Genomic DNA, 27,068 nt, shown 5'->3' with positions numbered 1-27,068 from the left:
TCTATAGTGTAGTTTTAGAGTGATACAGTTTATATTTTTAATATAAATTGAAAATATGTATTATTCCATGTAAATTTCAATTCAACTAAATCCAGCCAGCTCTAAGGAAGCAGCCCTAGGTTGAACAGTTAGTTCTAACTGTTCTGTGTGAGGACTTTGGGAGGCCAGTATTGGAGCTGGAAGAAACATAAGGAATCATTATGCCAGGCCCTTCATTTTACAGAGGAGCAAGTTAGGGCTCAGGAAGATGAAATGCCTCACCTGAGATCACAAGTGCTGGGCTGGGACAAAACCCCGGTTCTTCCACCTTCTAATTCTTAGTTTTTCACCTTCACCTAATTTGCTTCTGTAGTTCATTACTAACTCTCACGTGCAAATGACTTTTTAAGCACCTTTCTCTTTAATTCCACAGGTCTACTGATTAAAAGCATCTAAAGACACAAGCACGTCCCCTAACACACACGTTAACATTGGCACACTCTCTTAAAAGCTTTGTGATGATGGATACAATATTTGCTCTTTCTTCTGTGGAGAGAAATATAAGAATAATGAAGTACTGCAGTTGATAGAACCAGATTACAGTTTTGCCATGACTGTAGTTCATGAGCTTTTATAACTCACAGTAACTGATGAAAATACTAATTGAGTGTTTCTCTTCATTTAATGCAGTTTTCAAATGTGTCTGACTTCCGTATCAGTGTAACTTAACCACAGAAGAATGAGCTCAACAATGAAAATCAAATACATGAATGAACTGTGCATTTCTCTGTGTCAGAGCTCTAAGTGTCTAGGTGTTATCCCTAAGTGTCTAGGTGTTATCCCATGTACTGCACTAGCCGCTGGATGATCTGGAAATGAGAAGAAATAGAAGTAGGATTCCTTTGTCCTTTGGGAATATGTATTTAATTAGAGAAGCAATGCATACGAGACTGAAACGCTCTTATATATGTAAATGCCTGACCCAGGGAAACGGGTAGGAGGGAAAGCTAGTACTAGTCAGAACATGATTGTATTCATAAAGAATTTCTAGGAGAATGTAGATGTGCAGCTAAAACTTAAGGGAAGCAAAAAACCAAACAAACAAACAAACATGAACAAAAAACAACTTAAGGGAAGCAGCAGAGAAGGAAAAACACAAAGAGAGGCGCAGGAGGAATGTGTACCAGGCATTGTGAAAATATAAAGACACCCCCTCCCAATGGCAACTGAGAAATCCTGTGAATGATACTGGAACGTGCCCTTGATTGATCTTTTCCCATGGTTATATCTGAAGGTGGAGCTCTAAAGCTAAGGAAATGATTCAAGATGACTAATTCAACTCGACACTCCTGAATTTGGGACCTGAATGAAGACTTCGTGTGTAAGCCAGAGGCAGCCAGAGCTGGGTGGGGCTCCAGCAGGGGGACTGCGCTCTTCCTGGATGCAGAAGTGCATGTCCATGCCTCCAAAGTGCATTCAGTAGTTTGTTTCTTCATCCAGCTAACGATCTCACTCAGTGGCAGGAAAAAAGAAAAAAATATATATCTATTTTCCCGGTTGACCAGAAATGTGCATAGGATGGTGGATAATTGGCTTACTGATGTGGTCAAATATTTTTGTTCAGGGGTGTAACTCATTCAAACCTTATATATATGAGTTGATTTTTTAAAAAGCAGCAATAATACCACCTTTGGTTTCATAACACTACTTAATTACTTTAAAATTATTTTAGAGACATTGTAACAAAATCCTAAAACCTAGGTGTGAAATTTCATTATGTGGTTTATTAAAACTATGTTTAAAAAGAATGGTTTTGGTTAAAAAATATAGTCTACTAATTTACTATAATTTTGGGGGGGGAGCTACCTCTAGTTGAACTAATGCAACAGAGGCCTGGTTATCTTTTTTGTTATGTAAGGAAATCAGGTGGAATGGCAAGGTTCAGGGACACCCTTGGGCCCATGCAGCGACTTGTATCATTAGGGAGTAGACCATTCTTTTGGAAAGCAAATCGGGCTCTACTTTTACTTACTGATTTATGTTTGCTTTTACCTCTTTGATTTTTTTCCCAGCAGTTCTCACGTGCCTATTCCCTGGATCATTACTTTTGAAATCTTTAAAAGAAAGTTGTTATAAGCCTTTGACATTCCCTATCCACAAGATCTCAGGTTAGGAATAAATTATATTAAAAATCATATTTAGGCAGTCCAGTGGTTAAGACTACACGCTTCCACTGCAGGGAGCACAGGTTCGATTCCTGATTGGGGAATTAAGATCCCACATGCCACATGGCGTGGCCAAAAAAAAAATCATATTTAAAAGTTTTGTATAAAGGGGATTTGTAATTAAAATCAGACATTTCAGATTAATCCCTGATACGAAATGAAATAAATAAAATGAATGAAATATGGTGAAGGAAGATAAATAGCAAATGCTGATAAAGAAAATATTTCTTTTCATTAGCATGTAGCTTGGGTTTCATAAGGAATGAAACTTCATATGGCTCTGAAAATTTGAACTTTGGCATAGTTTGCTATTAGACAATGGGAAAAATATAGCTTTCAATTTCTATGCAAATAATAGCAATATTATACTTGGAGCATTCATGGGAAAAGAGAAAGAAAATTTACTTTAACAAATATTTTAAAAATATTTTGGGCCTTTTAATTCAAGTGAAAAAGTCTACACCAGCTTCAAGGAATCAGATTAAAAATAACATAATAAGCAATCTTTTTTCTTTTCTCCAAATTCTGGGACATTGGATAGGAACTAAATTTTCACTTCAACTTTCCAGATTATGGGTGTACATATTTACATCCAGAGAAATAGTGAGAACATAACTGGTTAGATACAAAGGGTAGAGGAAACGATGGGAGCCTTGACACCCAGATGTGATTACAAATGAAAAAAATATACTTGGAGTTGTCTTTGTAGCACTCACCCTTTTCTTGCTCATGAAGTAAATCATGAAGTAAATAAGGTGGTAGGGGCTTCCCTGGTGGCGCAGTGGTTGAGAGTCCGCCTGCCGATGCAGGGGACACGGGTTCGTGCCCCGGTCCGGGAAGATCCCACATGCCGCGGAGCGGCTGGGCCCGTGAGCCGTGGCCGCTGAGCCTGCGCATCCAGAGCCTGTGCTCCGCAACGGGAGAGGCCACAGCTGTGAGAGGCCCGCGTACCGCAAAAAAAAAAAAAAAAAAAAAAAAAAAAATAGAGGTGGTAGAACTCAGTCCTTGTGATCTAATGACACATGGTTCATTCTGCAATTATGACAGATAGACAAGGGGAGAATGCAAGGAGAGACATTTTGCTTGAATGTTTTGGGCATATTACTAGACATAAAAGAACAAAATTAGATTCATGTTATGAATTTTGGGTAGGAATAGCACAGAAATTATGTGTTCTCATTGCATCCTATCAGGAGGCAAATGATGTCAGCCTCTGTCATGGTTGGTGCTATTAATGCTGATTGCTTGGCTCCAATGGTGTCTGCCACGTGTCTCTACTGTAAAATTACTCCTTTTCCCTTATGAGGAGGGAACACGGGGCACGTGCAATTTGAGAGATATATGAGAAAATAATTGCTCATGTAATAAAAGAAAGATGGAGAAACTGTTCCATATTAAAGGAGATTAAAGAGATAGGACAACCGAATGCAGTGCATAATTTGATATTCTCTTTTTCTTTAAAAGACCTTATTGGTATAATTAGCAAAATCTAAATAAGGTTGTAGATTATAAATAGTATCCTATCAATACTAAGTTCCTGACTTTGAAAGTTGTGTTGTGGCTATATAAGAGAATACCTTCGCCTACTGTATATAAAATAGATAACCTAATAAGAACTTACTGTATAGCACAGGGAACTCTACTCAATACTCTGTGATGACCTATATGGGAATAGAATCTAAAAAAGAGCAGATATATGTATATGTATAACCGATTCGCTTTGCTGTACAGCAGAAACTAACATAACATTGTAAATCAACAATACTCCAATAAAAATTAATTTTTTTAAAAAAAGAGAGAATACCTTTACACTTAGGAAACACACACTGAAGTATTCCAGGATGAAGCAGCATTATGCCTGCAGTTTGTTCTCAAATGGATATATAAAAAGCAAATGAGGTAGAATGTTAATATTTGTTCTTCTTTAGGTTTACAGAGGGAGGCTGAGTCAAGACTTCTGTGTCACCTTTGGATCTTCCCAAATAGTTGCAGGTGGAGGACCTAGAGGTATAGTGATGACAGGTTTCTTCTGGTGCACAAGGGGTACATATATTTCTCCTCTTCTTCCAAGACTTCAGAAGTTCACTAAGTCTGGAAAAGGAAGGCTTCTGATCCCTGGGAGAGGCTGACAATGTCAGGACATGCCTATTTTTGAGGGAAACTTACAGCAGACTCAGTACCTAGCTTAGACCCTCCTAAGACAGCACTGTTGGTGTCTCCCCTTCATGCTTGAGACTTCCACTCTATTGCATTAAACTCTCTGTCTGGACTTTAAGGCCTCCAAAATGTTTCTCCATGCCCTTCATAGGGCTTATTGTTTCTCTCAGTCCTTGTCAAGCAATTTTCATAATTGTACATCATTACATAATTGCACATTTCATAATTGTTACATCATTCCAACCCCCATTAGTGACTTTTGTTACTCTCTTCCCAATTTCAATATTATTTAGGAACCAGTCCAAGCTTTACCTTCTCCTTGAATCATCCCCCAGTAGTTAGTGCTCCTTGATTTCTCCAACTGCAGTTAAAGTCAGCAGCACGCAGTTTAGTGATTAATCATTATATATCTCATGGCATAGCCATCTCCTTGCACAAGATTAACACCTCCTTGAGGGTAGACAATACATCTTACCCCTACTGTATCCCATAAATGCCTCCTCTATTCTTTTGTGTACATGGCTTTCTGTATCCTTGCTATTTTAAATTTCAAAACACTCAAATGAGGTGGATGAAAGGTATCTTAAAAAACAATTATTTAATAGGAAGGAAAGCCATAAGGCTAAGAGAAGTGAAATGATCAATGGAGAATAAATTGCACAATAAAGATTCGAACTCAAATCTTGTTTCCTAGATCTTCCATTAGGTAACACAAGTAAGAATGCAAGCTCCATGAGGGCAGGGACATCAGTTTGTTTTATTTGCTGATACATCCCCAGTGCCTAGAAGAGTGTCTGGAGCACAGTAGGTCCTCAGTAAACATTTACTGATTAACTGATGGGAGCTTTTGAGCCTAGATAATAATTTGCTCTTTATTTAAAAAGACCATATGGACAAATAAGTGTTGGTGAGGATGTTGAGGAAAGGGAACCCTCCTGCACTACTGGTGGGAATGCAAATTGGAGCAGCCACTATGGAAAACAGTTTCCTCCAAAAATTAAAAATAGAAATATCATATGATCCAGCAATTCCACTTCTGAGTATTTACATGAAGAAAATAAAAATACTAATTTGAAAACACATATGCACCCCCATGTTCATTATAGCATTATTTACAATAGCCAAGCTATGGAAGAAACCTAAGTGCTTATCAACAGATGAATGAATAAAGAAGATGTAGTATGTATATATGTATACACAATTGAATATTATTCAGCCGTAAAAAAAGAATGAAATCTTGCCATTTGTGACAACATGGATGGACCTAGAGGGTGTTATGAAAAAAGTCAGATGAAAAAGAAAAATACTTTATGATTCCCTTTTAATGTGGAATCTAAAATAACTAACTAAATAAACAGAAACAGACTTACAGATGCATAGAGAAAACAGGTGGTTGCCAGAGAGCAGCAGATGGAGGGGGGAGGGTGAAATAGGTGAAGGGGATTAAGAGGTACAAACTTCCAGTTATAAAATAAGTCATGGGGATATAGTGTACAAGATAGGAAATACTGCAATAATTTTAAATTATGGTAACTAGACTTATGGTGGTAACCATCTCATAATGTATATAAATGTCAAATCACTATGTTGTACACCTGAAACTAATATAACATTTGTACTTCAAAAAAAAAAAAAGCTATTTTCCCATATATTCAAGAAGGTGTCAGAAGAAGTTCAGTCTATTTAATGGCAGGAAGCAAACAAAAACACAAGGTATGTATAAAAGAAAGAAAAATATGCATAAATATATATGAAGCACCTATTTCTCTCACGTTCTTAATTAGCTGATAAAATAAGACTTCAAAAACCAGGTTAGTAAAATTGCTATTTTTTGTGTTTACAAAACAAAGCATATTTTTAAGACACTAAAAGATCACTTATAAAAAAGGAAACTGATAGTATATTTTGAGAAGTGAAGAATTCTTAAATGTGACTTTATCGCCATATAAATTTGTATTATATTTACAGGGGTAGTAATTTAGAGTATTTTTTAAGAAATAAAGATACCACATGCAGTTGGAATGTACTGATTAGTACCATGGAAACTCACATGAAGTTAAGTGGAAATCCCCTCAAATTTTCCAACTTAGAGTCATAAAAGCCTGTTTCACCAGAGGGTTTATGAATGAACCACATAATTTCGTGGCTCACAAGTAAGGCGTAGTCATGGCACCATCCCATCTGTTACATAGTTATGCAGGTTGGAGCCACAGACACATGAGGAAAGATTTGAAGGATAACATTTTGATCCTTTGGAGGAACCACTTCAGCTGGTTAAGGCAACCAAGGAGTGTAAACATTCTGTACAGGGGAGGACATTATGGAATGATTAATGGAGTAATCTGGGCTGAAGACATGCCTGCTGAAAGGAAATAAAACACATCTTTCCTAAAGCCATTGAACCTGCAGGGAGGAAACCTCATTGCCCAAGAGACTCTGTGAGTCAAGAATGACAACCTAATACATCTCTACTGTGGTCCCCGGATCTCACGTTGCTTCTAAATAATGACTCATGAGAATGGATTGATTTTCACTTGTTCTATGCATTTGGGACATGTAGATTCTTGTAATAAATACCAAGTTCAAATAGGGTGGGCTGGTCCAGGTCTTGGTAAGTCATGGGATTACTCCATTAGTTAAGATGTGAGTGCTGGAAGTAGGAAAACCCCACCTTCATAGCCGCTCTGGTTGCGAACATCATCTCAGCTAGGTCGGAGAAAGGGAAACCGTCTTATGGCTGTGTCTAACCAAGTTGGTCACGAATAAATAAGGGGGAAAGAGCTGGGGAAGCAATAGCACATGTAAAAAGAAGGGTGTTTCTCTCTCTCTTCCGATTCTCTACAGGGGCTCCAGTTTCTCCTAGCTGTTCACATGCTCTTGGGTCTCCACCCTCCAAATGGAGGGTCTAGGAAAGGTCATTTTTGGGTTTTCTTCTAGCCCTGAATTCTGCAGAAAGACTCTGCAGTGGCTTTATTGAGTGATTTACTGCTGTTAGAAACTGGATAAATGTCAGGTAGACATTATGTCAGGTAGACATTATGTCAGGTAGACATATGTCAGACATTATGTCATACCTTATGTCAGGTAGACATAAGGACCAAGTCATTAAGGGACAAAAATACCAGCAACATTTTTTTTCAGCACCTACTAGATACGAGGATCTGTGCTCCACACTCTGTATACGTTTCCCCTCATCCTGCCCCAAATCCAGCAAGCTGTGTCTCTTTACTCTCATTTTATAAATGAGGATAATATAATTCAGGGAAGAGACTGCATGACTTACTAACTCTGGGGCTTAAGTACGTGAAGGGGCTCTTAAACGCGGTGCATACTACACAAGTGTTTGCTCTAACAGTTATTCAATGTTTTGTTAGAGCCAAGATCAAATTCCAAGTTTATTTGAGTCTAAGACCCATGCCTGTTCCCTGCCTGATGATGGGATAACACCCTTGAGCCAGTGTTCCAGCCCAAACACGACCCCAGTGAGTCATGGATGGAGGCATCGTTCAGAAGGGAGTGTCAGCAGTACCTGTCAAGGGAGGATACAGCATGTTCCCAAACTAAGACCTATCAAATTTTTAAGCCATTATATTTCACATAACCCTTCTGGAAACTTTGAGTTAAATCTATGCTTCCGATAATTCTATGACATTAAATATAGCATCCATATTTTAAGAAAATTTACACAGAAGCACACACAGTTTATTTGTCACCCTCAGTGTGCTCAGAATGTTGGAGTAAAAACTTTAAAGGTGGGTGATCTAAGGCACAGTGCAATGCAGCTGTTTATTAAATGTTGTATGAAGTGCTCTCATGGACTTCACATAAGTAAATGGAGATTTGACAACAATTTTCCTGTGTCTAACCTAGATCTTTCCCCTCTCCTGAGCATCTTCAGCTTATCAGTTATCTGTACATTGGTTAGGAGCATCTCCTTCCACATTCCCTACTTGTCAAGTGCTTACCATTTAAAAAGTGTTATCCTAGATTTATTTTGCAGGTTTATAGAAGTTTGACTTAGACCGGAAAATAGATCTAGTATAGTGGCAGAATATGCTCAGTCTTGTCTCTGAATAATAGTCTATCTATACACCTATCAATTATCTATCATCTCTATCTATCTATCATCTATTATCCATCATCTATCTACCATTCATCTAGTATCTATCTATCTATATCTAGATATCCATCAATCTATTCATATATTGTCTATCTATATCCATATCCATCACCTACATTAGATGATACATTAGCTGTCTGGTGATAACTAGTAGTTGAAGGGATTATGGAGAGAACAGCCATTTCCTCTCCAGTTGATGGGTGATAACTCCATCTTCCAGCAGAGGGCAGTAGAATACGCTCTCTTGCTTATCAAGGCCTTGGGAGCTATTGCTGATATTTGGAAAGGAAGTATACGTCTGAAGACAGTAATGTGAAAATTCTGGGTGCAAAAATTTAGAGGAACAGTAAGGGTTACATTAATTCCTGTTATGAGAATGAGAAATTATTTTTTATTGTAACTTTTTTCTTCTTCAGGGAATTGGTAATTGGTGCATGACTCAAAAACATTCATCATGACATAACCCTGTACTTTTCCTGTATCTTTGTGAATTATCTTCTATATTTGCATAATATTTCATCCATTTTGTATTTCCTTGTGAAATGAGTTATAGGGAAAATAAATATAATCCCTATGGTTACTAGTTTATTTAGTAAGGTAAATCTGTGCCTTATAGTTCCTGAAATATTTAGTAGTCAGATAAACCTGTGCCCTATAATTGCTTGTTTGTTTACTAGTTATTCAAGAAACATTTAAAAATAACTTTAAAAAAGTTTTGGGGGCAGAGATCGTCTTCCAGAGCCCCGCCTCTATAGATGATTTTATCCCAAACCTTGTGTATTTATGCCACTCCTGTAAGTGTGTGAAGATATGCAGGAAGTTCCCTCAGTTTTTTGATCTCACTGCCTGTTTGATCATATTTTCATTCCCTGTCACCTGCATGTACACATCTCCACCATCCACAAATATCCCCACCGCCCTCATCCCTTCTTCCACTGCAGTGATCACTGTCGGTGCCAAGTTTCGATTAGGAAGACAAAGTGCAAGGAGTTAAGAAAATGGAACTGTTCCCCTAGATCACATGTGTTCCCCTGGAACACGTCTTTTATAAAGGGCAGTAAACAGAAGCATGATTATCCCCTGCCCCAGAAGTAGACACTATTTTATCTCCCACGAATGTTTACAATACAAACAACCTCCAAGAGCTAGTTCAGACCAGAGTAGTCAGTGCAAAAGAGAGAAACACAGGAGACTCATGGAGAACAGTCTTCCGACAGAGTTGTCTTTGTTTTAGTCAACTTAAAACCTGGGCCACAATATTATTACATGGCCAAAATAAGACTGAAGTTCATCTGCTCCTTTGATTAGAAACAGTATACCTAGAGCTATCCTTAGTGGGTCTGTACAGGTGAGCTTTTGTGACTAGCTGGCCTCTGTACATTAGATCTGCAGAGTTTAGTCCTGCCTACAGACATGTTCTGAGGGGCTGGGAGGTTTGGGGTTTTATATACTCCCTTTTATTATTGCTGGAAGTTTGTTACACATTTTAGCAAACTTCAAGGCAGCATTTTCTGTTTATGTGGCATTTATGTGTTTATATAAAAAGATAAGAACAAGGTAGGATAAAATATACCCAGAAATAGGGGCTTCCCTGGTGGCGCAGTGGTTGAGAGTCCCCCTGCCGATGCAGGGGACACGGGTTCGTGCCCCGGTCCGGGAAGATCCCACGTGCCGCAAAGCAGCTGGGCCCGTGAGCCATGGCCACTGAGCCTGCGCGTCCGGAGCCTGTGCTCCGCAACAGGAGAGGCCACAACAGTGAGAGGCCTGCATACCGCAAAAAAAAAAAAAAAAAAAAAACCTACCCAGAAATAAATTTCTCCTCAAAAATTAGTTAGTAAAATTGTCAGAGAGAACGGACTGGTGGTTGCCAAGGGGGTGGGGGGTAGGAGAGGGATGTATTCAGAGTTTAGGGTTAGCAGATGCAAACTGGTATATATAGAATGGGTAAACAGCAAGGTCCTATTGTATAGCACAGGAAACTGTATTCAATACCCTGTGATAAACCATAATGGAAAAGAATATGAAAAGAATGTATATATGTATAACTGAATCACTTTGCTGTACAGCAGTAATTAACACAACACTGTAAATCAACTATACTTCAATTTTTAAAAATTGTCAAGGTGGTAGCTATTAAGGAATTGCCACAGAGAATTTTCTGGCTGAACTTTTAATTAGATATTAAATTGGGCATCCTTTTTGATGACTACTTTACTCTGCCAGTGCCTCTAAGTGGTTTTTAATCATATAAATAATATTTTAATTATTACTTTTAATTCTAGGACTCTAGTTAATTTGAAATTTAATGTTACAATATTTTCATACAACATATATTTCATTTCTTATGCAATAATTATTATGAATTTAAAAAATGAGAAATGATACACTTGTCAAACATACAAAACAGCCATTTCGGGGGGTTGCATGGATAAAAGTACTTTAAAATACCAAAGAAGACAGGACCAATGGCTTAATTAGGTAGGCATAGGATTTTTTTTTTTTTGAAAAAACCTCACACTTGAAAGATTCATTTTGTTTAAAACCATTGATCAATCCAAAGCAACATTCAACTTCACATATTGATTATACCCCGTCTCTGTCCTCTTTTTTTTAAATAAACAATTGTATGCTAAATCTAGATGACTCTTACCTATTTAAATAGGAGTGGCTTTTTCCCATTTTATCTCTAAAGAAGGTAACATGGGCATTTTTATACTAATGTCATCAATATTTATATTCCTTGATATCACAGGAGCATTCATAGTTTTAAAAATTAACACAGCGTGAACTGGAGTTCTTTAGGCTAGTCTCAGTATTTTTTGCTTATTTTGTGCATCAGTTGTGGGAACAATCTCATTCATGTGACAATGTTAAACTTTACGGGAGCCCTGTGTTCTTGGGAAACAGCAATGGTTAAGAAATCCTCCACTCTTCTATGTGCAGGGAAATGCCTTACTGACAAGAAACATTTTTCCCCATATGACTTAGATAAGAGCCAGATGTCCCCTTGCTGACCTTTGGCAATGCCAGACACACACCCTCCACATTCTCATTCCTTGTCTCATAAATGATGGGTTGAACTGTTTGTACCCACTGACTAATCTGAACAAAATACCTGACTTGATCAAACTAGAGTGAAGCTGGTCTCCTTCCCCCAAGCCCTTGAACTCTGAGTTATGCTCATTCTGAGCCAGTGTACAAGCCTTCCTTAACCACCCTTCTGAGAATCAGCTGACCCAAAGGAAAGACATTCCTGGATTAACTGTCCTGCCACTCCACTTATTTCCCCACACCAGATTCCTTCTAGCCTTGTTTACTCCCCATCCTGTATTAAAGAAAAATCCTTTCCTGCTGGACCGTTGAGATCCCACAGATCTTCCAGTTGGGGGATTCTCCCTACCGCAATAGGCCCCCTTCCCTTCCTGACCCCTTTGAATGACCCCTTTGAACGAAGTTTCTCCTTAACTAAGCCCAGATTAGTTTTTTGTGGTTTTTTTTTTTGGTGGTACGCGGGCCTCTCACTGTTGTGGCCTCTCCCGTTGCGGAGCACAGGCTCCGGATGCGCAGGCTCAGCGGCCATGGCTCACGGGCCCAGCCGCTCCGCGGCACGTGGGATCTTCCCAGACCGGGGCACGAACCTGTGTCCCCTGCATCGGCAGGCAGACTCTCAACCACTACGCCACCAGGGAAGCCCAACCCAGATTAGTTTTTGTTTAACACATGTTTAGTCTCCTATACTGTTCTTTTCATCTCTCTGAAAGGAAATTGTTAACCTTGTTTGTATGGAAAATTAAGTTCAGTTCACAGGCATTTTCAAAACACTTGACTGTAGATGATGATGGATGTTAACTAGGTTTATCGTGGTGCTCATTTCACAATACATACGACTATTCAATCATTATATTGTACACCTGAAACCAAGATTATGTTTTATGGTTTTTGTTTTTAATGGTGGGAGTATGGTTTATTAAGCTGTTCCTTAGTACGGGCACTGGGGCTTGCCCATGGTCCTCTTAATGTACAAAGCCCAGACATTCTGCCACTTTGTCTTGAGCAATGACACCAGGAAGCTGACAACTAAGTGGATGTTGAACACAAGCTCATCGCGTGTCATCTTCAGGTGGCCAACAGCCACTGCCAGACACAGCACCTTCTTCACATGGAACTTGACTGTGGACTTCACTTCATCAACTTTGGCCACCATGTTCTCATTGTGTGTCAGCAAGGAAGGGAACTTGCCGGCCTTATTCAGGCCTGGGCCCAGGATTCGTGGGATCTGCTTGATCAGAGACTCTGAAGAGAAGAAGGCATCATCCTTCTTGGCCAGCTTCTTGACCAGTTGCTTATTCTTGTTGACTTTCTTCAGTGCCTCGATGTCTATACGCGGAATATTCACAGCCTTTGTCACATCACTACGTTGCTGGTCCCCCAGAACACATACGGAGAACTTGGGACGGGAGTGGATTTAAGCCGGACGGTGCCTGAGAGGCATTTGTCCTTCTGAGGGTCATAGTTCTTCAGGCAGATCTGAAGCTACACCGTCTGCAAAAACTTCCAGCGCTCGAGCTGGTTCCCCTGCAGCACTTCCCGCACCACCTCGTAGAGGGAGTCGCCGGAGACTTTGCTGTTCATGGTGCCTCGCGCTGCGATAACCGGAAAAGAGCAATATAATGCTATTTGTCAATTATATCTCAATGAAAAACAAAACAGAAACATGCTTGACTATACTTTACAAAAATGGTTGGAATACATATAAAATGTCAAGTTCACTTCCCAAGGAAGCCATATACTAAAGATAAAAAAACATGACGTGGCAAATACCCAAACATCAGTTGACTGCCAGATCCACTATCAGCAGCTCATTCCCGGAAATTCGAAACCTCGACTTCGAAGAAAGTGGCTCTGACGTGATCTTTATGTGGGTGTCTTCACTGAGGGCTTCAGCATCCCTGGTTTTTGAAAATGAAGATTATCATGCTCACACCTGTTTCTGAGGGTCAGGGGGCCGGGCAGATACTAGCGTCGCCCCCTGGGATCTTGCCAACATTCTTTGTCCACCTGATCCTACGGACATGCACCTGCTTTTTTTTTTATCAATAATAAGATTTTAAAACACTTATTTCCATGCTCCCAAAATCACTCACCTGTTTCCAACGGGAAATGAGCCCTAAAAAGAAAGGAGATAAAGAGTTCTAAAGGGCAGATAGGAAGAGGTTTTGAGGACTGAAAACCCCAATTGGTTTCATCACTTTCTGGATTAAAAACCCTCACTGGCTGGGGCTTCCCTGCTGGCGCAGTGGTTGAGAGTCCGCCTGCCGATGCAGGCGACACGGGTTCGTGCCCCGGTCCGGGAAGATCCCACATGCCGCGAGTGGCTGGGCCCGTGAGCCATGGCCGCTGAGCCTGCGCGTCTGGAGCCTGTGCTCCGCAACGGGAGAGGCCACAGCAGTGAGAGGCCTGCATACCGCAAAAAAAAAAAACAACAAAAAACCCCTCACTGGCTCTCTATTGCATTTAATAATGAAACACAGGATCTTCAGTTGGACCGCAGGTCTGGAACATTCCTGCAGTCTCATCCCCACTCCCACCCCTGACTCACCTGCTCCTAACTCACCCCATGGCAGCCACACTGACCTCTGACAGCTCCTACAGACGCCAAGCTCTGTCCCTCCTTGGGGTTCAGCACACGCAGTTCCTCCACCAGGAATGCTCTCCCCTCCCGCTTTGGACTGGGTAAATACCATCATCCTTCAGGTCATATTCTTTTCCATTCCTGGGGTTTGCCTTATCTCTTCTTATCTAAATTAAATCTTTGTCATTTTGTCTTCATCATCACACTTAACACAATTTGTCTATTTGTTCATTCATTTCAAAGGTGCCGAGGCTGAGAAACTCTAATCTGCTGAAAGAATGTCATGCGTAGTTCTTTTTCCAAGGATTCTTTTGAAAAACGTTTTTCCTCCCTTAATCTAAGTTTCAGAAATAGTTGTATTTCTGCCGACCAACTGTTTTGGCTTAGACTTAAGCACAAACACAGTGAATTGAATAAATGCTCAATTTCCATTTTGTTATTAGAGAAAGCTCAGAGTTAAATTTGTTACTTACCTGTAGTACCGTAAATATTCATAACTCTATTTTGTTTTAGCCTTATTTCTGGCTCTATTTTATACCTTTATCATTAATTTGCCTTTGTATTTCTTGCTGTTCCTAACATGTAGTATGTTATTATTTGTCTAAGTTTCTGAAAGCTGTATTAAATCTTATTTTTGAAGAATCTAGGGGTATACATGAATTAATGCATAAAATAAAATACCATATTTCTAGTCAAGGACTCACTAAAAAATAAGTACATAAAAAGAATTGCTGTATAGCCAGGAAATGAGCATTAATCTCTCAGGTCTAGGACTAGAAATTAATATGAATCTTAAAGAAACAAGACCAATGAAAACAAAAAGTTGAATAAGATTTAAAGTTCTAGGGCTGAAATTATTCAGAATCTTCTATTAAATGTTTAGCATATGACCTGCATATACTAAGTTCTCAATAAATATTTGTTGAATGAATAAATAGATGAATAAATTTGATTAGCTGCCATTCTGATAATGACTGTGAGAGGATTTTATAAGAAAAATTTCTCGGTTCAAGAAAGTCTTTGTTATTCACTATGATCTGTTGCTGATAATTAGAATTTTAGCTTGACCAATTTGTAAAGAAATGTGGAATTCCCAAAGTTACTGTTATTTGTTCTAGGAGTTATACGTCCATGTAACAATTAAATACATGCTTTCATACAGGGTAGCAGGCGTTAGAGGGAAAGCTTATATACAGTATGCTCTGAGCATAATACTGTTCTAAGGCAGTCACAGGCAATCTTCTCCAAAACGCTTTCAATAAAACCATGATAACAGTCTTCTGTCTCGAAGCCTTTATAATGGCTTTATAACCTCTAGGATAAAAGACTATAATTTTCAATGGAATTCTGTCATTCATTAAGAAAACAGAACTTATCTTCAACTGTAAATGGAAGTTAACTAATTAGAGACAACATTTAGGAAGCCAGAAAGGAAATGCAGCGTCTCCATACCCTCTCCATTACCCCAGAAAAAAGAAAACATCTTAACTGCTAGTAAATAGGCTTTAAATAGATAATTAGGATAATGAGGAACAATAAGTATTTATACCCATTTCAGTGCTGTTTGAGGATATGATACTTTGTACCAAGAAGGCTTTGCTGTCCATGAGACAATAAGTTGTCAGTTTTATTTTGCATTGCTCTTTTATTCAAAATCTTGGTTTTAGCAACATGCTTACAGGGTTTATACATTGGAGACTGAATATGACAATGACTTTCTGTGTTAATGCAGGAGATATTTTGCACCTATCCCTTTTCTTTCTGGCACTGTGAATCTGAAAACACTTCTGGGGCTCCCAGTAATTTATGATGGTCTCTTTTCTTAGAAAGAACCTTACATATTTTCTCTATAGACCTTGGACAAGTCCTTGAATTTGCCTCATTTGCCCATCATTCGTGTCTTACCAGTCATATGCCAGGTAGGCGCTGGGCTAGTTGCTGAGAGTAAAATAATAGGCAAGATATATGGATTCCCACTTCAAAACCTAATGATGTTTAATACTAACAATTCCAATATTTGCAATAATATTAGCAGCTAACATCATTTGGGCCCTTAGTATGTCTCAGGCTCAGTTATTGTTTTACATGGACATTTTCATTTAACCCTTATAACAACCTAATGATGTGAATACTTTAATTATCCTCATGTTACAGTTATGGAAACTGGGGATTATCTGTCTGATAGGAAAGATAATTGAGCAAATTATTGTTAAAAAGTCTTTAATAAGTGACATGATAGGGATAAATGATGGTATGAGGGCACAAAGGAGAGAAAAGCAACTTGGTTTAGGGAATCAGAAAAGGCCTCTGTGGTAGGACCAATTCTAAAGATGAACTCCCATGATTTCCCACCCTAATCCCCGGGGACTCTGAATATAATGTGATATCACATTCATAAGCATATTAACTTGGGTGATCAAGGAATTTTTCAGAAGTAATTAATGGCACTAATCAGTTGATGCTGAGTTAATCAAAAGGAAGATCACCTGGGTGGGCACCATCTAATCCTGTGAGCCCTTTGAAAGCAGTTTTCTCCAGCTGGTAGCTGAAGGAAAAGTCAGAGAGATACTTGTGATTTGATGGGCTGTCACTGGCTTTGAACATGGAGGGAAGCATGTGATAAAGACTTGAGAGCAGACCCTGGGAGCTCGGAGTGACCCCTGGATGACAGCCAGCAAAGAGATGGGGACCTTAGTATACTACAACCACAAGGAAATGAATTTGGCCAACCATCTGAATGAGCTTGGGAGTGGATCCTTCCCATCCTGGCTGCTTTCTTGAATTCAGCCTTCTGAGAGTCTAAGCGGAGAATCCAGTTAAGCCTGGCTGGCTTGTGATCTATAGAAATGTGCACAAATAAATGGATGCTGTTTTAAGCCACTAAGTTTGTGGCAAAATGATATGTAGCAATAGAAAACTCATAAAAGTTGCACCAAATTAGTGAATTCAAAGTTGACACCCCAAAGATAAACAGGAGCCGGCTTGTGAAGGAGCTGAGGTAGAACATAAGGTTTCAAGCTAAGAGAACTAATAAGCTAAATCTTAGATCATGGAGAGTTTCAGGAATTTATAAAAGGCTTGTATGGCTGGACCATGGAGTGTGTATGTGGTTGGGAGGAGGAGGGAATGTGATGGGGGAAACAGAGATACTAGATAAAGCTGGAGGAGGCTGGAGAAGAGTGCAAACACCAGGTCAGAAGGATGTTGTAAATCTTCTAGAAGAGTTTGACTTTATTGTAAGGGCAACAGTAAGCCATGAAGTGTTTTATTTGTGATGTGCAAATCAGATTTGCTTTTCAGAATGATTTTCTGTGGTGTGGAGAATGGAATAAAAAAGAGCAAGGCCAGAGGCTGGAAAAACAGTGGAGATATGGATTTGGAATTCATCAGTACTGTGTTAGGGTAGGCTAACAAATAGACCCTCCTACCCTCCACGCCCACCGCCAATTTCAGTGGTTTAATGTAGTAGAAGTTTAGCTTGGAGAAATGTGCACTTCTCTTCCATATGGTCATTCAGGGATCCAGGTACTTTCCATCTTGTGTTTCTGGCAACTCTAAGACAGTGGTTCTTATCTAGGAGTGATTTTCTCCCCCTGGAGACATGTAACAATGTCTGGAGACAATTTTGATTGTCACAATTAGGAGAGATGTTACTGGCATCTAGTACATAGAAGCCAAGGATCTGTTAAACATCCTACAACACACAGGACAGCCCCTCACAATGAAGGTCCAGTGGAGCCAAGGTTGAGAATTCTTGCCCTAGGGCCTCATTGTCATCTCATGCAGCAGGAAGAAGAGGACATAACATGAAGGAAAGTAAGGACAGGGCTGGTTTTTATTGGTAAAATCTGGACATGGCCAATATCACTTCTATTCCTCCAATGGAGAGAACTTAATCATATAGCTACAAACAGCAGGAAATGCTGAGAAATTTAATCTGGGTTAGAGGTTAGCAAACTACAGGAATGCGTGCTCCAATCCATCCCAATGCCTATTTTTGTAAATAAAGATTTATTGGAACAGTCATGGCCATTTGCTTACATATTGTCTATGGCTACTTTCATGCTACAATGGCAGAGTAGTTGCAACAGAGATCATATGGCCTGTGTAGCCTAGAATATTTACTATCTGGCCCTTTACAGAGAAAGTTTGCCAACCCTCGGCACAGGTAAACACCCAGGACAAATGCCCAATGGACTTTCATCAGATGGCTATTGGTCTTTGCCACAAGAAAAGACATGATAGTTGAAATTATACAAGAAGATATTGCCCAGGGAGAATGGGCATGGTAGGAAGATAAATGATACTAATATTTACGCATACAGTTAGCTTTTTTTTTTTTTCGGTACGCGGGCCTCTCACTGTTGTGGCCTCTCCCGTGGCGGAGCACAGGCTCCAGACACGCAGGCCCAGCGGTCATGGCTCACGGGCCCAGCCACTCCGCAGCATGTGGGATCTTCCTGGACCGGGGCATGAACCCGTGTCCCTTGCATCGGCAGGCAGACTCTCAACCACTGCGCCACCAGGGAAGCCCTACTTATTTTTATTTTTTTCTGCCTTTTATGGGGGGTTATTTCAAATTTTCTTAAGTGTCTTGGTCCTTTTGAATCCTCTGCGATGCACATGAGAAGTAGCTGAAATACAGTTTTTAAAAGTAGTAGGTATGAATGCCTTTGTGTCAATTTGGATATATGAGAAATGTCACTTTATTTTATATATATTTGAGCCTTCATTTTAAACGTGGCAGAAATTTTATCTCAGTCCATTCAGGGTCCTCTTGGTTTGCATCTGTGTCCCAGAACTGGGTGGAGAAGGTTTATGTACCACCAAACTGTGTGGGGGACCATGTGGCCTGGATCGCCATCTGTGGACGCTGGCAGCTGCAGAGATGCCCACCTTTCTGTATTGCCTTTCTGAAACTATCTTTCTCATAACCCTTTGCCAGCAAGCTTCTAATTAGGTTCTGACAATGGGAGATACTGCTCAGAATTCGAAGGAAGAGGAGACAGAAAGATGCTCCAGATATTTCCGATTCCTGTCCCCAACCCTCCAGCAGAATAGGAAGGTTATGGCTCTAGCCTCCAGCTTCTTTGCAATCCCAGCGTTAGCCAAACTCTACCCCCTCAGAGGTACCACCAGCATTAATCTCAGACATTTAAGCAACAACTGTGGGGAGGGGGATGCCCTCTTCCAAGCTCCCAGATTCAGGTAACCTCACCTCTTTCCTTTTGTTCTCTCATCTATAGGGTGGTCACTACTTTTTCAAATTACTAGTATTTGGGTGATTCAGTGTCTCATTTTCTCCTCTTTCAACTTTCTAACACCTGTTTCACCTGTTATCTTTATTAAATCCTCTCTCTTTGAAATCCCTAAAAAGGTTTTTGTCCTCCTGACTGGACTCCAAGTGGTACATCTGAATATCCCATCTGGTCTTTGATTGTCATGTGTGTCATGTTCCTCCTGTGTGTACGTGGGTCCAACCTGCATTGCTTGCGTGCTACCTGGGTAGCTTCTGGGTGGGCCTGAAATATCCTTTTTTTTTTGCTATATCTCTATGGATTGCAGGAATAGCTGCTTCTTTGTTTTCTGCTCCCACACACATCATCCTGGTCTCTCCAGGCCATGTTGAGAGAATCTCCTTTGGAAAAACCCTGTGAGGTTGTCTGAGAACCATCTGCCTAGACACACCCCACATAGACAGCACCTCTGCTTCTGCATGATGCTGGGTGGGCTTCCTCCCTGGACCTTCCTCTGGGGTGAAGACGTGGTTCCCTCCATCACCAGACGCACCCCCAGGATGTGGCCCCTTCTCAGAGAGATGCAACGATAGCTACCCTTTCTTCAATTCTTCTTTAATCCTCTCCTTCTTTCACCAAACTGGGAACTGTTTTATGGGCTCCAATGTGTCTGTGTCTGTGTCTTCATGTGTGTGTGTCTCCGTGTGTGTGTGTGTGTGTGTGTGTGTGTGTGTGTGTGTGTGTCTGTGCGGAGGAAGGAAAAAGGTCCGGACTGATATACTTTTAAACCTCAAGTCCTCCTTAAGGCCTAGGATTTTGAAACTGAGAACTTGTATAAAAGTTCAATTCCTTTGTTGCCTGCATTCCCTTGGGTCAAGTTCCTTCCCTGAGGCAGTATGGACAAAATGTTAGGTGCCCTCGAAAATGGAGCAGAGGTATAGGAATAACCAGAAATATAAATGGCATTGGTTAGTTTTCAAAATCACATCCTGCCCCAAATATTTTTAATTCGCCCAGAACCGTAAAGTCTCCTCTTCCTGGTTTCCACCTTTCCCTTCCCTTCCACCTTTACAACCCCTCCTTTGATTTCTCCCTCTCCCCTCTCCTCCCCTCAGTTCCCAGGACCTGGGTCTGGTTTGTGTTGGGATAACTCGTGCACATTTACATCAGGGCACTTACCATATTATAATGGCTGGGATCTTCATAGGAGACTGCGAGAAACTCATAAGAAAAATGCTGTATTCCTCGCTTTATCTTCAGTCTCTAAGACAGAGCCTGACATATAGGAAGGATTCAACAAACTGAAGAGAAACTGATATCTAGATAAAAAATATGGTTTGTCCCAACTCTAAGTATTAATGACAATAGCTAACACTCACATAGCACTAACCATGCCCCTATTCTGCTCTTAGCAATTTATATATATTAACTCTGATTCTGACAGTAGTTCTGTGAGTAGGTATCTATTATTATCCTTATTTTACAGATGGAGAAATGGAGACCCAGAGAGGTTCAGCGATTTGCCCAAGGCCACACAGAAGCAAACGAAAGATCCATGATTTGAACCCAGGTTATTTGGCTTTAGAGTCTACGCTCTTAGTCACAATGTCAGGCCACCTCTCATATATTGACCTGGCCTACGTAGGGAGATGGCATATTCATTGTGTAAAGGATGCTGATACATTTTAAAAATTGCACTGGTTGGGCTTCCCTGGTGGCGCAGTGGTTGAGAGTCCGCCTGCCGATGCAGGGGACACGGGTTCGTGCCCCGGTCCGGGAAGATCCCACATGCCGCGGAGCGGCTGGGCCCGTGAGCCATGGCCACTGAGCCTGCGCGTCCGGAGCCTGTGCTCCGCAACGCGGAGAGGCCACAACAGTGAGAGGCCCGCATACCGCAAAAAAAAAAAAAAAAAGAAAAAGAAAAAATTGCACTGGTCAAAAATGCCTCCAAAGAAGCCCAAAAGGAAGAAAATATAGGGTAATGAAATTATATTGTTTTACTCATTTTAACAAGGATAATTCATTGACACACTTACTTTAAAAGCGCCAGGTGACAAAAGTCAAATTCTAATCACTGTCACACTAGGGTCAGGATACTCATAGGTGCTAGAGGGTCATGTTCTGTCTTAGACAGTGAAGAAAACACACCCTCAAAGAAGGGAAAGGAAAAAGGAACTGCAAAGCCAGAAAGAATTACCCATTTTTAAAGCATCTGAAAAGAAGGGTGCAGGAGAATAGACTAGGCATCTTCCCAGGAATCTGATCTTTCCAGAGAAGAAGATATAGAATAATTCAGTTTTCCTTTATTTTTCGAGAACCACCAAACTTAAGTCAAATGGTAACTCTAGTGAAATAGCCATAGAAGTGGCATTTAAATTGGTTATTGAAACAGCCTTAAAATGAACATTTCTTTTTATAGGAGTTTGACTCAATTTTTCCTAAGTTTAAGTATATTAATTTTGAGTAAGCATGAGAGGTTTGGACAAATTGTCTTGGCCAGTGGTAGTTAATCTGGAAAGCTTTTTCATTGCTTTATTATTGACTGTAACACTGAAAATCAGATTTTGGTGACCTACCTTCCTTAACTATAAACTATGATACTGATAACAATTATAACTTTACTTTTGTTGAAATTATGATACTTACCTACTTGTTTTTATTGTTTTATATTAAATGCATCTAGTTGCAACTAATGTGATAGAGTGGAAATATTTCCCTGTTCATTAAAATGTGTTATCCATAAATTACCATGGAAGAAGCCAGCCAGACTGAAGCAATGGGTATCAAAAAAAAAAAAAAAAATCAAAAGTAAAAGGTCCTTTGGCCCACTTTGGACAAAGAACACACACACATTCATTTACTCATTTATTTAAAAAGTGTTGAGTACCTTATATACAAGGCAAAAGTAGGTATGTTAACAATGTCTATTAAATATGATAATAAATAATTACTCTAAACATGACCAGTCCATTAATTCACTTATGTCCTAATGGCTGGTTAAGTTAAATGATGGGTGCTGTCCATTTAAGGCTCTGAAGACACCCAAAATCCTGGTAAATAATATGCACTGTAGTTATAGTTATACTTCTGTTTCCAAGGCTAATAAATAATAACACCCCATTGAGGTGTTAAGAACCCCAACTAGTCACAACTATGGGTTGAGAAGTAAGCTGGTTCTATAAGCCAGATCTAATTTTTTATCTGATTATGGGTAAACATTTGACATGGTATATAACTACATTAAGTACTTAGCAGATATGCATATGAAAATGCCATATTAAATACATATGTATTGTTAATAATAAAAGGAATAAAAGTCAATGTGGAAATTTCATTAAGGAAATATTAGTAGCCCACATTATGTGTATATAGCTTTCCTACTACTTATTAAACTGAAATATTCATTTTTGTTTCACATGTATATTTTACAGTATGAGAATTTTCATGTAAATGGAAACAATTTATTTTGTGATGAAATTTGGAACTGCAGCAGAATCTCAGCTTTATTCTATTTTATTTCAAAAAAATTTAAAGCCATGAATAACGGTAAAATTTAAAAAATGGAACTAGATAAACTCATGAAGTCACAATTCATTACTTTTACATTTTCTTTATTTTAAATTCTTCTACTGTGTAACTATAAAACCCCTTTATTATAGAATTCCTTACTAGTGTGTTTTGTTAACTGAATTTAGTCTAGAAAATTTAGATATTCATTGATTATGTTCCTCTTTTCTGTGTAAGATTGAAGATAAAAGTCGAATGATTTTAAGAATTATTGTTAGGTAAAAATATTTTCTGTGATCTCTTGATGAAAATTCTTAAGCAATTTTCTCTCAATTAAAAAAATAATAACATTCCTCATCGGGTTATAGTGTGGCAGAGACATTCTGAAAGTAATTGATATATGTTAACGAGAGGAGAATATTTTCATGCTAAACGATGTCTGGAGTCCACATATTTTTTAAATGATTTTTTTCATAGACGATGACCTACATCTTTATTTGCTTAGAACTTTGAAAACTGTTAACAGTAGAAAGGTTAGTACTATGTGGTACCAGTCAGGTTTCTTGACACATTCAAGTTTTAATGGTCTGAACTTTCCTTCAATTAGCCCTTGGCCTTTGCAGCCAGGAACCTCTTGTTTTCAGTATTATAACTACAGGACAATAAAGCTTAAGAACAAGCTATGAAAAAAGGAAGCATCTTAAAAGCAAAAGCCTTCTCTGATCATTCTGTTTTTGTTTTCTTTATTGAACACAGACCTGAATGCTTCTGTGCCTCTAACGGTTTAGAACACAGCTATCGGGCAGGTAGCAGAATCACAAAAGTAGAAAAAGAATAACGGCTGTCATTTTAACCATACAATCATTGGCCACTAACACTTTGAGGGGCCTCCACTAGTTCCCTGGGCTCTTCTTCTGTCTCTGAGGGGCAGGGCTTCCTGGAAAGATCGCTGTTCCTATTCCCTTGCTTTTCCAGGCAAGACAATACCACAGCTTTCCGTCAGGACCCCAAGTGGCAAAGCTACCCTTTCCTATATCCAGCCTGCCCTGACCCAGTATATGCAGTCTGTTTCCTTGAACAGTTAGGTTGGGGAAGTGAGGAGAATGGATAGGAGAGGTCATCTTTTTTCTCTTCAATATTCTGCTGGTCTCTTCTTTAAAAAATGGACCTAGGGTGGGGTGGAATAGTCACACAAAGAGGGGACAGAGTTTTCTGGAATTTTTAAATACCACCAAGGCACTGGTAGTTAAGTGGGTTAGCGGTGACCGAAATTTTTAAACTGCTGTCAGTTCACAGGACAAAGATTCATGACTGCCCTTTTCAGTTCCCAGAGCATTTATTGATGGATTGATTGCCAGATTTGTCTATTTAATGGAAAGAGGCACTGTTTTGTTATAGGGGATTAAGTCAAGAAAGACTGGCGCTGTATGCGCTGGTGGTGGAGTCCAGTTTGGTCATGCTTTCTGATCCCTAACTACAGAGCTGGATAAGAAAGTGCAACAGTTAGATGTGAAAAAGCATGTGCTGCCTCTCCAAAGTCCAGAAGTGCTTAAAAACTGTGATGTATATAATTCGGAACAATAAATTACGTGCACAAAAGGAGTTTATCATAACATAAAATTAAAAAGTGACAATTTCATCACACAGTTACACTGCTCTTTTCCTTTTTTTTTGTCTTTTTTTTTTTTTGGTTTTGTCCTTTTTTGTTTCATTTTTCATTTCCATTTTTGTTTTTTATGGAGGGTTGGGGCAGGGCAGAGATTTGGTCCACTGAAGATTAATCACCCTCAATGATATGTATATTAGAAAAAATATCAGCAGCAAGACTCTCTGGAAATAGATTCTGTTTGATGTAGCTAGTCTGTCTTTTCTGTTTTGCCCTCTTTCACAGCAGCCTCTGAAGTTTTCCGCAGGGGGGCTTTCTCCGAGGTGCCATGTCCTTGGCCAGAATCCGCCGCTCCGCCATTTTTGTGAGTAGTGTGTTTTTCCAAGTAGTTTAGCATTTCACTGAGGACTGTTTGGAAAGTGCTTAGGGCTGCGCATATTGCTGGGGTCCCAAAGCCATGAGTGATCAAACTGGAAATGAGAAGCGGTAGGAAAAAGAGATGAGCAATTTGCAGTATGATACGGGGCAACAGATCCCCCCATTTAATCCAGAACAGTCCATTAAACAGGCATTTATTGTGATCCGAAACGGCGCCAAGCATTGGGGAAGGTAGACGCAAGTCAATGCATTGCTCTGAACAGTAAGAAATTCAGGGACTATCTGGAAGAAAACGTCACTGATAGACTTGATAGGCACTAATTATTAGCAGCTCTGAGTGTTTAACGCACGACTTGACTCTGAGTCTCGATCTCATTAAGAAAGCCAGAAAATACAACTTTCTATTGTGTGGGAATCATCTCGTTTTTAAGAATGGCACGTATGCTTATATAAGCATATATCACCCGAGAAGAGATCAAAATTGGCTGAGTGTGCCTGGGGTTTAGCTGCTCCTCTAACTTCATTCTTCTCTTCTTCAAGGTTATGGAGTTCTATCTGGGCACAAGGCCATCCCGCTGGAGACAACATTCCCAAGCTTTCCTTGCCGCTAAGTTTAGACACAGAGCTAATCCTTCCACTATAGACCACAGAGGAAGTGATGTTTGCAATTCCCACCTGCTTAAAAGGAAAGGGTGTGCCTTCTGTTTCCTCTCAAAATAGCTATGGAGCTGTGCAGCTGAGGACAAAACAAGACGGCAGGAACCTACTCACCTCCAGTCTCCTAAATGAGAGAAAAATTAAATTCTATCTAATGCAAGCCACTCTTTTTGGGGGTTTCCGCAGCTGACTAATTCATTAATAATCATAACTAGTGAGCCAGCATAGGGAGGGGTGGAGCAACTTCAGCGTCGGTAGCCCTTCCAACCACAACAAATAGCATCTCTAGCTGAACAAATACATAAGTGTAGATTCATTCTTTCTGTGAACAAAACCCACCCAGATGGTTCATTTGCGTCCATTGTTTCTGAAGTGACACTGCCAGGTTCTCCCCATAACTCATATCTTGTAAAATATAGAAAAACATGACTGACATATATCATGCATATATTATATCTATCTATAAATAGCACGGCATATATACTGTATATTCAATATATGAAGCCATTAATTGCTTACAAGCCCTAGGTTGTTCAGTTATTGTGATATTAGCAGTTTTTAAAATTAATTAATTAATTAATTTTTATTTATTTATTTTGGCTGCGTTGAGTCTTTGTTGCTGCGTGCAGGCTTTCTCTAGCTGTGGCAAGCAGGGGCTACTCTTTGTTGCGGTGCATGGGCTTCTCATTGTGGTGGCTTCTCTTGCTGTGGATCACGGGCTCTAGGCAAGCAGGCTTCAGTAGTTGTGGCACTTGGGTTCTAGGGGGAGTGGGCTCAGTAGTTGTGGCGCACAGGCTTAGTTGCTCCGCAGCATGTGGGATCTTCCCGGACCAGGGATCAAACCCGTGTTCCCTGCATTGGCAGGCAGATTCTTGACCACTGCGCCACCAGGAAAGTCCCAATAGCAGTTTTAAAATCAAATAGTACCATCCTTCACAATCTGTTAACTAGCTAATTATCCTTCTTAGGGTATGTAATCTTTTTTTTTTTTTTTTTTGCGGTACGCAGGCCTCTCACTGTTGTGGCCTATCCCGTTGCGGAGCACAGGCTCCGGACACGCAGGCTCAGCGGCCATGGCTCACGGGCCCAGCCGCTCCGCGGCATGTGGGATCTTCCCGGACCGGGACACGAACCTGCGTCCCCTGCATTGGCAGGCAGACTCTCAACCATTGCGCCACCAGGGAAGCCCAGGGTATGTAATCTTTAGGGGCAAAAATTACAAGATCTTAAAATATTGCAGATGAGGGATTTAGGATCTCAGGCAGCCTATTGATATGCCTCAGTGGTGATAATAATAAGATTAGCACATGGAGTTGTTGCTCTGTTAATACACACATAAGACTCAAGACGATGTCAGACTTTTAGGAAGTGCTCCAATAAATGGTAGCTATTGTTGGCTGTGGAACGTTCACGCTGAGAGTAAACTTTTCTGCATGTCCTTTATATTTTATAGGTTGCCACCATCTTTCATCCAGACATTTTACAAAGCCTGCCCTATGCCTAAGTCATAATTAACATATGTTAAAAAGAAAAAAAGATTTCAGTCTCCAATTATTTAGAAAACAAGACT

At 39.9% G+C, this 27,068-nt stretch overlaps 1 protein-coding gene and 1 pseudogene across 1 annotated transcript in view; both read right to left on the bottom strand.

Moving 5' to 3' along the window:
* Window positions 1-12,460: 12,460 nt before the first annotated feature.
* Window positions 12,461-13,113, bottom strand: LOC115860845 (large ribosomal subunit protein uL1 pseudogene; annotated as a pseudogene).
* Window positions 13,114-24,713: 11,600 nt separating this feature from the next.
* Window positions 24,714-27,068, bottom strand: part of TFAP2D (transcription factor AP-2 delta) — a 55,206-nt gene continuing 52,851 nt past the window's right edge. Inside the window, exon 8 of the mRNA XM_030871100.2 lies at window positions 24,714-24,933. Within this exon, the coding sequence (XP_030726960.1) occupies window positions 24,714-24,933 (220 nt within the window). The remainder of the gene's footprint in view (window positions 24,934-27,068) is intronic.

This window comes from Globicephala melas, chromosome 11 (assembly GCF_963455315.2).
Source record: "Globicephala melas chromosome 11, mGloMel1.2, whole genome shotgun sequence".
Classification (NCBI taxonomy): Eukaryota; Metazoa; Chordata; class Mammalia; order Artiodactyla; family Delphinidae; genus Globicephala; species Globicephala melas.
The sequence above is the reverse complement of the archived record's forward strand: the minus strand, read 5'-3'. Positions and strand labels throughout refer to the sequence as shown.